The following is a 12764-nucleotide window of genomic DNA, read 5'->3' as shown; positions in this document are numbered from 1 at the left end:
AGATGCATTGCTAGAAGGATGGGGGGGTCACTCCCCTCAACGACAAGTTCAAGGAACATGGTCTCCCCTATTCAAGACGTTCCACATCAACTTCTTGGAGGCCATGGCGGTCCTTCTTTCTCTGAAGAGGCTGTCTCCACGACCCTCGTCCCACATCCGTCTAACTCTGGACAGCGCCGTTGTGGTCAGATGTCTCAACCCTCAGGGCTCAAGATCGCCCCAACTCAACCAAGTGTTACAGCCCATCTTCCGTCTTGCGGACAAGAGGAGATGGCACCTCTCAGCAGTTCACCTTCAAGGATTCCGCAACGTGACGGTGGATGCTCTATCGAGGACAACCCCGATAGAGTCAGAATGGTCCCTAGACGCAGACTCATTCTCCTTCATCTCTTGCCAAGTCCCGGACCTGCAGATCGATCTCTTCGCGACGAGCGACAACAAACAACTTCCACGTTACGTGGCCCCTTACGAGGACCCCAGAGCGGAAGCAGTGGACGCCATGTCCCTGGTTTGGAACAAATGGTCCAAGATTTACCTGTTCTCTCCACCCAACCTTCTGCTGAAAGTCCTCACCAAGCTGTGAACCTTCCAAGGCACCCAAGTGGCCCTGGAGCAACTGAGTCCCTCTAATCCTGGAGTTACAACCCAAGATAATTCCCCTGCCAGACCCAGTTCTATCCCAGCAAGTTCAGAAGTTGACTGTCTTCGCTTCATTAAGGAAAACCCGAGACCTAAAGCTCATGATTTTCTCTCCATAGCCGTTAAGAAGAGGTTCCTCCCAGCCTAACAAGGGACTCAACCGAGTTCAGCTGGTCCTGCTAGGGTGCCACTGCCCACCCTCCCACATTATCCACCACAGATGAAGCTTCATAATGCTGAATCCCCTACTACTGCTACCTCCGCGGTCATCTAAGGCATCGGAGGAAGCAGCAGGTCCTAAAGGAAACTGCATCACAATCGCTTGCCATTCATTCCTATTTCTAGCACGCTCTCTTGCCTCTCTCACATCTATCCTCCTATCACCCAGAGCTTCCTTCACTCCATCCATCCACCCAAACCTTGGCTTTCCTCTTGTACTTCTCCCATCAACTCATGCATTCATCACCTTCTTTAGCAGACAGCCATTTTCCATTCTCTCAACATGGCCAACCCACCTCAACACATTCATATCCACTCTAGCTGCTAACTCATTTCTTACACCCGTTCTCACTCTCACCACTTCGTTCCTAACCCTATCTACTCGAGATACACCAGCCATACTCCTTAGACACTTGATCTCAAACACATTCAATTTCTGTCTCTCCGTCACTTTCATTCCCCACAACTCCGATCCATACATCACAGTTGGTACAATCACTTTCTCAAATAGAACTCTCTTTACATTCATGCCCAACCCTCTATTTTTTACTACTCCCTTAACTGCCCCCCAACACTTTGCAACCTTCATTCACTCTCTGTCGTACATCTGCTTCCACTCCACCATTGGCTGCAACAACAGACCCTAAGTACTTAAACTGATCCACCTCCTCAAGTAACTTTCCATTCAACATGACATTCAACTTTGCATCACCTTCCCTTCTTGTACATCTCATAACCTTACTCTTACCCACATTAACTCTCACACACTCTTCCAAATTCTGTCACTAATCGGTCAAGCTTTTCTTCTGTGTCTGCAACCAGTACCGGACGTAGGTAGTAAGGTAGGTGGGTCCCGGGCTAAGATTCCTCTCCTTAGCCCGACTTTTTCTTCTACTTCTGCTCATTTTTCTTTTCAGGGCTTTCCGGGGACAACCGGGGCTGATTTCAAGCCCCGCCCAGTTACCCCAAAGGTTAAGGCTCCCCGTAGGCCTTTACTCAAGACCCGTAAGTCTTCAAAATCGCCGAAGTCGGTCAAGACTTCATCCTCTAGAGTCCCCAAAGACTCCGCTGCCGCATCTTCGACCTCTCATGGTTTGATATCCACGCCGGCCCCCGTTCCTGCCCCGGAGGAACCCTTCGACCCGAAATCCTTTTGTAAGGAGCTTCTTTCCCAGATCAGGTCCTTAATGTCATCCCTCACTGAGAGGATCTCCAACAATGAGAACTTGGTACAAGGCCTCATGGGTTCGGGACTGCCACAACAGCAGCAATACCCCATTCCCGACGCTTCCAAGCTCCCACCATTCACCAAGAGTAACCCCTGGAGGATGGCTCTGCATTCTCCTTTCACAGATGGCATGCTGACCATCGAGGGTTTTGGCACCCGGCCTATCGAGGACTTCGAGTTCTATCCGCCGGGACTCCAATTCCCCTTCCCCGGCTTCGCCCATTTGACCGTTATTTATCCCAAGGAACAGGCCCAGTCTACCTAGGTCCATGCATTAAATGAGTGGGATTGTGTGAACACGATGCTCACACCCCACAAGAGCTCTTACACCATGTTTGTGGTTGACGAACAAACCCCCAACCCATGCGTCAACAAGATCATGGACATCGCCTATCAGTCCACCAAGGAAGAAAAGCCTCTGCCCCAGCTCCGGGAGACAGACTTGACTTCCCTCCTCTTCCCAGGTGACCACGAGTGCTGAAGTAACGCCCCGGCCACCTTCACGGCAGGCAAACTGAGCGCTGACTGTGCTTCCACACAGTTCAGCGAACGCCTCCCCAAGCTCCCGGAATCACTAATCTGCCTTGAGTTCGAGGCCCGGTGCAGGCTGAGTAGGTCGATTAATTCAGCCACTATGGCCGAGATGACCGCCATCACTGATGTGGAGGAACCTATTTTTAAGGTTCTCACCAAATCCCTTCTACAGACCTTGTTAGTTGATGCTTTCGAGTTTCTCAATGCTAGATTCCGTTGCCGGAGACACGTGTTGGCCGAGGCTATCATCAGGCATGAGCCTAATAGGCTCATCAAAGCCCCGGTCTGAGGCCCGGACCTCTTCCCGGAGGACTTGGTAAACTCCGTACTCAGCGAGGCAGCTAGGGTTAACCAGAGCCTCAAAGTTAGGTGGGGCCTAGTCCCCAAGCGGAAGTTTGAACCAGCTGGCGCCTCGGCCCGAGGCAGGAAGAGGTTGAGGCCCTTCCATTCCTCCCAGAACAGACAGCCCTTCAAATTGTACAACCCGTTCCACTAACACAGGGTACCCAACCTTCTACTTCGAAGGGACAACCTCAACAACAGTATGTGTTGGTCCCTCAGGCACAGGTAGCATCGACTTCGTATGCTACCTCCCCTGCCTTTAACCCAACCTACAAGTCCCAAGGTTCCTTCCAAGGCTACCAACGCAACAGAGGCTCTGGCGCCAGAGGTGCCTTTCGTAACAGAGGTGGCAGAAGGGGTTTCAACCGAGGCAAGGCCTTCCGCGGAGGCAGAGGAGGCAAGTCATCCTCAGCCCATTGAAAATCTTCAGGTAGGAGGGAGACTTTACATCTTTCGAGGACCGTTGGAAGTTCAGCAATTGGGCTTCCAGCATAATTTCCAAAGGTCTGGGGTGGAGCTGGATAAAAGGGCCCCCTCCACCAACCAGTTTCTATCAACTTCCAACGGAGGAACTAAGATCGTTTACAGAAGACCTAATGCAGAAGAACGCAATCCAGAGAGTCCATCGCTTAAAATTTCAAGGTCGCTTGTTCAGCGTGCCAAGGAAAGGCTCAGACAAGCGAAGAGTAATCCTAGGCCTGTCCCGTCTGAACTCCTTCATTCGTTGCGACAGGTTCCACATGCTAACCGTCTCTCAGGGGCGGAACTTACTTCCCCGTGGGGCCGTCACCACCTCTATAGATCTTACCGATGCCTACTATCACGTTCCAATAGCAAGGCACTTTCGTCCTTTCCTAGGCTTCAAACTAGGCAAACAAGCCTATGCATACAAAGTGATGCCATTCGGGCTCAACATAGCACCCAGGATCTTCACCAAACTAGCAGACGGTAATCCAAGAACTTCGAACCCAAGGGATTCAAATAGTGGCTTATCTGGACGACTGGCTCGTCTGGGCAAACAACGTCAGGAACTGCCTCACGGCAACAGACAAGGTTTTCACCTCCCTTCGACAGTTAGGGTTTCAAGTCAACCTCGACAAATCCCTCCTGGTCCCGGAGACCAAGTTTCAGTGGCTGAGATTACAATGGGACCTACGTTCCCATACGCTATGCCTCCCGAAACCCAAGAGGACGGAAATAGCAAAGAACACGAAACGGTTTCTCAGGGACAAGTTGACGTCCAGGAGGAACCAGGAAAGAATCCTAGGCTCCTTGCAGTTCGCCTCCGTAACAGACATTGTCCTAAAGGCCAAACTAAAGGACATAAACAGAGTATGGCGCTCCAGGGCAAACAAGAAGCGTCGAGACAAAAGAGCTCGACTTCCCTCAATCCTAAGAAAAAGTCTTCAGCCATGGACGAAAGTCAAAAGCCTATTGAAGTCAGTCCCCTTACAATATCAGGCCCCAGGACTCGTCATTCACACAGACGCCTCCTTAACAGGGTGGGGAGGATACTCCCAACACAAGAAAGTCCAGGGACTATGGTCGACGATATTTCGACAATTTCACAACAATGTCCTAGAGGCCATGGCAGTATTCCTTACTCTAAAACGACTGAACCCAGCCAGGAACCTTCATATCAGGGTGGTTCTAGACAGCGCAGTCATAGTCCACTGCATAAACAGAGGAGGCTCCAAGTCAGCCCACATAAACCACGTCATGTTAGCAATATTTTCCATGCCGACATCGAACAAGTGGCATCTGTCAGCAGTCCACCTTGCGGGAGTGCAGAATGTAGTGGCAGACGCACTTTCGAGGACAACTCCGCTGGAGTCGGAATGGTCCCTAGACAAACAGTCATTCAAATGGATCTTATCTCAGGTCCTGGGTCTTCAGGTGGACTTGTTTGCAACGGAATCCAACCACAAACTAGAATGTTACGTGGCCCCCAACCTGGACCCTCGGGCTTATGCCACAGACGCAATGTTGTCAGATTGGAACGTTTGGAAGAGGATTTATCTGTTCCCTCCGATAAATCTCCTATTGAAAGTATTGGACAAACTCAGGTCTTTCAGAGGCCGAGTGGCTCTGGTAGCCCCCAACTGGCCCAAGAGCAGTTGGTTCCCTCTGTTGCTGGAACTAAGCCTCTGCCCTCGGCAGATACCCAACCCTATACTAACACCAGTAGTACAAACTCGCAATGTGTTAGCTTCCTCAAGAATTCAGAGTGCCCTAACTTTATGGACTTCATGAAGTTTGCAGCTCAAAAGGGTGCAAATATTGACCCTCTAAATAACTTATTTTTGGAATCGGACAAAAGGGAATCCACCCTCCGTCAATATGACTCAGCTGTTAAAAAACTTGCTAAGTTTTTAAAGGACTTAAAGGTTGAAAAGATGACGATGAATCTAACTGTAACCTTCTTCAGAACTCTCTTTGAATCAGGCCTGGCAGCCAACACCATCACTACGACTAAGTCAGCTTTGAAAAAGATCTTCCATATTGGTTTTGATATTGACCTTACGGATTCATACTTCTCGTCCATCCTGAGAGCTTGTGCCAGATTAAAACCATCAACTCACCCTAGCGCAGTTACCTGGTTTTTGAACGATGTCCTGAAGCTGGCCTCTGACACTCTTAATGAATCCTGCAATTACATGGCACTGTTAAGGAAGACATTGTTCCTATTGAGCCTCGCTTCTGGCTCCAGAATTTCAGAACTATCAGCCTTGTCTAGAGACCCAGGTCATATTGAATTCCTCTCTTTAGGAGAAGTCCTTCTCTCCCCTAACAAAGTTTTCCAGGCTAAAAATGAGGACCCTCAGAACAGATGGTCTCCCTAGAAGATTGTTCCGCTTCCTCGGGATCCATCCTTGTGTACAGTTACCACCCTGAAGTCCTACTTAAATAGAACTTCCATTACAACCACAGGGCCCTTATTCATTATAGAAAATGGAGGAACCATTAACCTTAAAGGAATCAGGCAACAAATCCTTTATCTTATTAAACAGGCTAATCCTGAATCATTCCCCCATGTCCATGATATTCGAGCTGTTGCTACTTCAATTAATTTCTTTCATCACATGAAATTTGAGGAGCTCACGAAATATACAGGCTGGAAGTCGCCTAAAGTTTTTAAACGCCACTACCTAAAACCTTTGGAAGCTCTAAAATTTGCTACAATAGCAGCTGGGAATGTGGTTCCTCCTGAACGTACTGAGTCTTAATCACAACGTCTTGCTCTATCCTCCTTTCCTCCTACCTGCCTTACTTATTGTTCCTACCTAGTTTTGGTTTTGTTTTACTAGATCTACACCCTTATGGTGTATTGTTTGATACCCCGTTATGATCTCAATTTCTAGAAATTTGTTTTTATTTTAACTGTTTTTAGTCTTACTCTCCACGTGCTGGTTTTGTATTATTTATTATTAAGGATGTTATTTATTTGATCTGCATTATCTGCTTGTCTTTTCTTGCCATCCCTAGTATGGGATTTTTTGCTATTATTGTATTCAACTATTTGCAATTTATGTTGAGAGTACTTACCTACGGGATAACTTGTATATCCTTTTCTGATATTAAAATCACGTTTGGTATTATTTTGTATTTATTACTTCCTTCAGGTATTGTGCCAAGTTTGGCACTATTTCACTGGGCGGCACAGGTCGGAGCCCAGAAAAGGGATTTTGACGAAGGAAAAATCTATTTCTGGGCGAGAGACCTGTGCCGCCCAGTGAACCCACCCTTCCCTCCCTTCTTGGGCCCGTATCTTGGGTGCTATAAGGAGTGACGTCACTGGCGTGGGTTAGACTGTTGGTAGTAGAGATCGGAGCTAGGGTTTTGAACGGCACCTTGCTGAACGGGGATGTTGAGAGGAAATATCTAAATGGTGCGAGACCTCTGGTTGTGATTTATCACGCCCCAGTTATTATACCGACACCTTATTAGGTGAGCGAGCTGGGTTCAGCCTAGCATTCCTATACAATTTTTTCTCTGGTAAATTCATAGCAGTTTTTACCTTAGAAATGATGTACTGTAAAGGGAGCATTTCACTGGACGGCACAGGTCTCTCGCCCAGAAATAGATTTTTCCTTCGTCAAAATCCCTTATATATATATATATATATATGTATATATATATATATATGTATATATATATATATATATAAATATATATATATATATATATGTATATATATATATATATATGTGTGTGTGTGTGTGTGTGTATATATATATATATATATATAGTTAGTGAAGGTTTCAAACTTACCTGGGAGTCCCCCAAGTGCATTAAAACACAAACATGTGTCCTCAACAATAACTGGAGCCTTTATGAGTTCCGCTGCTGCTTGACATTTCAAACGACTAATATCATCAGCCTCCCCCTGGTACTCAGGTAGATCAATTTTCTGGCTAACAACTCTGTAGAGGGAATATAATCTAACTTAACTTAAACATAAAAAAATATGGTTTCAAATAACATTTCAAAAACTTGTTATTAATCATCAAATCCCTTACTGATGGCTAAATAGACATTCATGATATTTTTAAATATCAACAATTTAATATATCAACAATTTAATATATCAACATTTTAAAATACTGTACACAGCAGAATTACAACCTTTGTCATTTAAATGCTTTTTACAGAAATTTATTTGCTAATGAATTGAGTTTCCCACTTTTACCCTGTACAGTATTTTATTTTAAATTGTAATGTCTAACATGGAAAAAAATTTATAAAAAGTCATAAATCACTCTTAAAACGTATAACGAATACTGTCGCAGAAAATTAGTAGCCTTGGTAAGTGCATCAGTCGGTATCTATATTACACTGAACTACTTCTTTAAATGATAAAATGAACATTGATTAATTTTTAGTATACATATTGTTTAGTGCATAAATACAAGGATACCATACAGCACTAATAGATTATGTGGTGATATGATTACAAATGCAAAATAAGAATAAAATTATGGAGATCACAAAGCACAATATGAAGCTTTCATGTTCAAAAAAAGAAAAATTTACAATTTAATAATAAAATTTTCTACTTCTATACTCTACTCATATTGGTTTGATCTTTAAGCTTGATTTACATCGACATACAACCCAAAAGTAACTATAAAATTCCCCTTTTCTTCTCTTCAAGAAGACACACCTTTCACCAACTAGGGTGGCATCTGGTGACTAATGGTGACTAATGGTAACCCAAGGTCTCAAAGTCAAAACTATTATCCTATCTTCTTGACATCACTAATCAGTGGGAAGGAAGGTGGGTATGTATATGAACATCAGGTGAGTATGAAAATAAAAAATTTCCTTATTGCCCATGATGTCCGAGCTGTGGCAACCTCAGTTAATTATTTCCATAACATGAATTTTGAAGATATGAAAAAGTACACCGGATGGTTAACTGGCAGAGGTGTGGACGCAGCATTCTCTCGCGTGAAGAACTTCCACTACATGGAGAGTGTGGGTGAGGAGGCAGGATCTTGCTTGACCAACTGTACTGAAGTGAGTTCTCAGAGCCAGATCTGGCCATTCACTCAATCCAGGGCCAAATTCACCAGATCCGCCCATGGCAACTCAAACGAGGGCTCCGAACCTTGAGGAGCACCTCAGTCCCAATGAATGACCAAAGTTCTCCCTGCTGGAGATGCCACAGTTTTCTCCCCCAGGCCATTACACTCGCAAATGAAAATATGGACCTTCACAAAGGAACTCTCTGACTAGGGGTAGTCTGCCTCAATGTACACCGTACAGCGATTCGGAGTCCTCGAGACATTTTATACCCCAGTCTCGCTAAGGCCAATGAGGCAGCATGTTCTGGAGATTCTGTTCTAGCCCCGTACAATGACCGCAGCGGGGGGGGGAAACGTGGGGCCGTAACATTTGTCCTATTTTGCTACTGAGGTAGCCTGGGACCAGAATCCCATGAAGGCGCAACCCTGGGGTCACGGCCTTGGCTCTGTACATCAGCCCACGTGGAAACTAAACACAGAACTAACACCAGACCCGTTTGGCTACCAGGATAGCCAGGGACCCAAGTCTGGCATCAGTAGGGCAGAAGCTTGATGCTCAGGGGAGGGGGGGGGGGCTAGATTTGGAACCATACTAGTCCCACTTGGCTGATGGGGTAGTCGGGGTCAAGAGCTCAGGCCCAAGAGATCAGGGCTCAAGGCCGTAATACAGGGGTGTGGCTCCTTCCCCCATGGTGCTGCCTACCCCTCCTAAAAAGGTGATGTCAAAAGGGGTCCCCACTCCTCTGACTTAAAGCTGACATGCCCTCCTCGACTTCTTCATCTTAGAAGTGCTATAGTTGGAAGCCGAAGAGAATGACAAGGAAGAGGAGTCGAGGAAAAGCATATGAGAAGGGGGGCAGGAGATGCATGGGAACAAACACCCCCACGCACCAAGGAACACATCCTTCGGGCCCCTGGCTCCTAGCGAGGAGGAGCTACTGCAGACATCACCAGAATACTGACATTGGGGATAACAAGGAGATACTGGCACTGGTGAGCCTACCTGAAACACCAAAGGAGGCCAAACCCTCCTTAGGTCACACTCATCATCAGTGGTATTATAAATGGAGAAGAGCCTCCAGTCTCCGATAGGATGTGATGAATAAAGGAAGAACACCACACGCCACCAGAACCTGAAAATCCGACGACATAGGTACAGTACAAGGGCTCCATGCTCCTGCCACACTCTCCGGGAAATGAGACTTGGAAGCAGTGTTGCCATATGTACGATATATATCGTACACGTACGATAATTTGACCCTTTTGTACGATGTACGATAGCAAGTCTATTATGGTACGGTTTTGTACGATAATTTCACTATGTCTCTACCCCTATATAAATTTATCATCTATTTGTCTTTTACTGACAAAACAAAAGAAAAAAAGTAACAATCCCAAGGGACAAAATTACTGTGGAAAGAGAGCGAGATAGGAGGGAGGGTTACTTAGGGCATTGCCGTAGGCAATCCTTCTTTACCGATTACCATTAGCTTATTTGATGAACGAGACCTGGCTCATTCACTAAAGTAGATTTGTTCGAAAAACATAAAACTGACTGAATACTTCAATAATAAATTGGCCTATCATAACAACTGAATGTATAAAAGACGAGGGAGATTGTAGAAAATTTGATCTTACAATTTAAGTGACATTATAAATAGTAAACTTTTGTATAAAAAAAAGTATTAGATGATGAAGAGTATTAATACAATGCTATTAAATTTTGTACAAGAAATACAATTTATGTTGTAAAAATCTATTAAGAAAGCATTTATTTTCCATTGATATATTATGTATGGATACATCTGAAGGTAAGTAACATTTTCATTTTGTCTGTTTTGATGTAAAACACGAGTATAGCTGAAGGAAATGCTTATTTCAATTTTGTCCATTTTGATGTGTAGTAAGGCTAGGTTTATCCATAGGAAATTGGTCATTTTATTTTGTCTCAGTTTATGTGAAATGATAAAATGTATCTTATGGTATTCTCTCTCTCTCTCTCTCTCTCTCTCTCTCTCTCTCTCTCTCTCTCTCTCTCTCTCTCTCTCTCTCTCTCTCTCTCTCTCTATATATATATATATATATATATATATATATAATGTACTGTAGTAAAGGCAAATATTAGCATGTACGATAATTCCATAGGAAAAAACATAATTTTGAAGCCCTTGTACGATAACTTAGGAGAAAGCTCATGGCAACACTGCTTGGAAGCGAGCACACAAGCAACGAAAGCAGTTGCACCCGATGAGCGGAAGGAACCAGAGCTATCTTCCTCTCCCTCAAAGCACATGTCTACAGTACTACCACAAGGAGGCCACGACCTACACTCGGTACACTGGGATGATTAAGCACAATCATGCCCCTAGCAAGAGGACAGAGAGTGAGTGGATTTACTGACAATTTAACAAAAAAAAACACTGGATGTAAAGAACATCCTCCCACAAACAAGTGTCTTGCTTCACAATAGCAATTAACAGCTAGTATTAACTCTGAAAGAAAAAGTATATTGTAATTTCGTTTGAAGGCCCAGCGGATGTCCATACTTGAAGCTGCAGAAAACATTAGTGAAGAGACTTTGTCAGGTGAGGGGGAGGGGCTCCTCTTCCTCACTCCCACCTGTCACTAGACTGCTCGTTAAACGATCTAACAGCCGTCAACCTTTAGCACTCAAACTCATTCTCTGGGTAAAGGATGACGGTTTGTATCCGTGTAGGAACAAAGAAAATAAGATTGAGCCTAGTACACATCCAATTTCGTTGGATATTGGCATCAGATCAATCGCACAATTCGTTTTATTTCCCCCTCAATAATCCTGATGGGTTCATCTTTTGTTATACCTGGATTATTAAATCTTGTTAATCTTATTTGTGTATCTGGTACAGCACTAATCTGATATGGAATATCTGTAAAAGACCCATTTATATTTTCCATTTGGTTTAAAATAATTCTATAAATTTATTAGCCATTTCTTGATTGTTATATCCATCTGGTAGCATTTTTTATTTTCATTTCCCATGATACAATTTAGGAGACATTATAACTAACTGTATTCATGTCTGTTTTTGCTTCCTGGATTTTTTTCATATATCATCAGTTCCTTTTCCTCCTTAAAAGGCATTAGCACTATCAGGTTTTGTACTGCACCTAAGCACTTTCAGTTTTTAACCAACTCCACTATTTGTTTACGTCTTTTACCTTCTTTTACTGTAAAGTCTTCCTATTGAAGCAAGAATATTGGTCCATAAGAGTTATACAGTAGTCTTTTCCATCAAGGGGCACATGTTATCATATTCATTTTCATTCACCTAATTGTATACAGTTATAAGGCAATCAGAACATACAGAGCCTAATAAACATTGATTTACATGACAGCAGGGAATAATGATAATAATTTCTTTGTAACCATCAATAAATACACAAGGAGAAAAATTTTATTTACATCTAAAGCTTATTTTCCTTAACATTGAGTGTTTCTATAAAGGTAATCTAAAAGTTATAAGCTTTTGCAACAGAGAAATAGTACACTTCTCTTCCATATTCATATTTGATATAATATTGTTCATTCCATCATGCCCAGTCAAAGCTGTTCTACAATCAACTTTATTAACCAATTTATATGATTCCAATAGTTTACTAAAGACTGAAGCATCACAATTTGATGCATACAGTAGTACATCCAAAAATTGATGTCTCCACAGATAAATAATTTCATTGTTGCCATGTCAATCAGCTCAATGAGCATACTGAACTTCTCAAAAAAGATATTTACATTTATTTTTGGAGATTTTTTGACTATTACAATAGATATTTTTAATTTTTGTGTGTAAAGTTAGTTTCCGTATATTCAAAACTTATTATACTAATTCTTATAACATCTTGAGATTAGAAAAGACTTTGAGAATGAAGAGCCCAACTCCCCCCTTACTCACCCTGTCTCGGAATATGAAATAAAGTACTGTACTGTACTGTATGTGTATTCGGGGTCATTTCAGTTATCTTAGCCTTGTCAAAGTCATTTGGCCATGTTTCAGATATTGCTATGTAAAAAAAATTCTGCTTCATCTCTGTCTTTGAATTATTTTGTTCTATTATCAAGAAATTGAATATTTACATAACCGCAATTTACAACGTCCTTAGTATCCTTGATCTGTAATTTCTGCTCGTCTTGTCAATTCCACATCCAAAGCTTTACAATCTCTTGAATTCACTTCAAGAGCATTTTTTTTTTCAAATTAGTGGAATTTATTCAATCTACTTCTTAGGAGTTAGAT

The 12764-nt window shown here is 43.2% G+C and overlaps 1 protein-coding gene across 1 annotated transcript in view; it reads right to left on the bottom strand.

Annotated features, from left to right (window-relative positions):
• LOC137620782 (uncharacterized) overlaps positions 1–12764 on the bottom strand; it is a 123357-nt gene that overhangs the window by 36030 nt on the left and 74563 nt on the right. The window contains exon 3 of the mRNA XM_068351211.1: positions 7235–7386. Coding sequence (XP_068207312.1) covers positions 7235–7386 — 152 coding nt within the window. The remainder of the gene's footprint in view (positions 1–7234; positions 7387–12764) is intronic.

Source organism: Palaemon carinicauda, chromosome 27 (assembly GCF_036898095.1).
Source record: "Palaemon carinicauda isolate YSFRI2023 chromosome 27, ASM3689809v2, whole genome shotgun sequence".
Classification (NCBI taxonomy): Eukaryota; Metazoa; Arthropoda; class Malacostraca; order Decapoda; family Palaemonidae; genus Palaemon; species Palaemon carinicauda.
The sequence above is the reverse complement of the archived record's forward strand: the minus strand, read 5'-3'. Positions and strand labels throughout refer to the sequence as shown.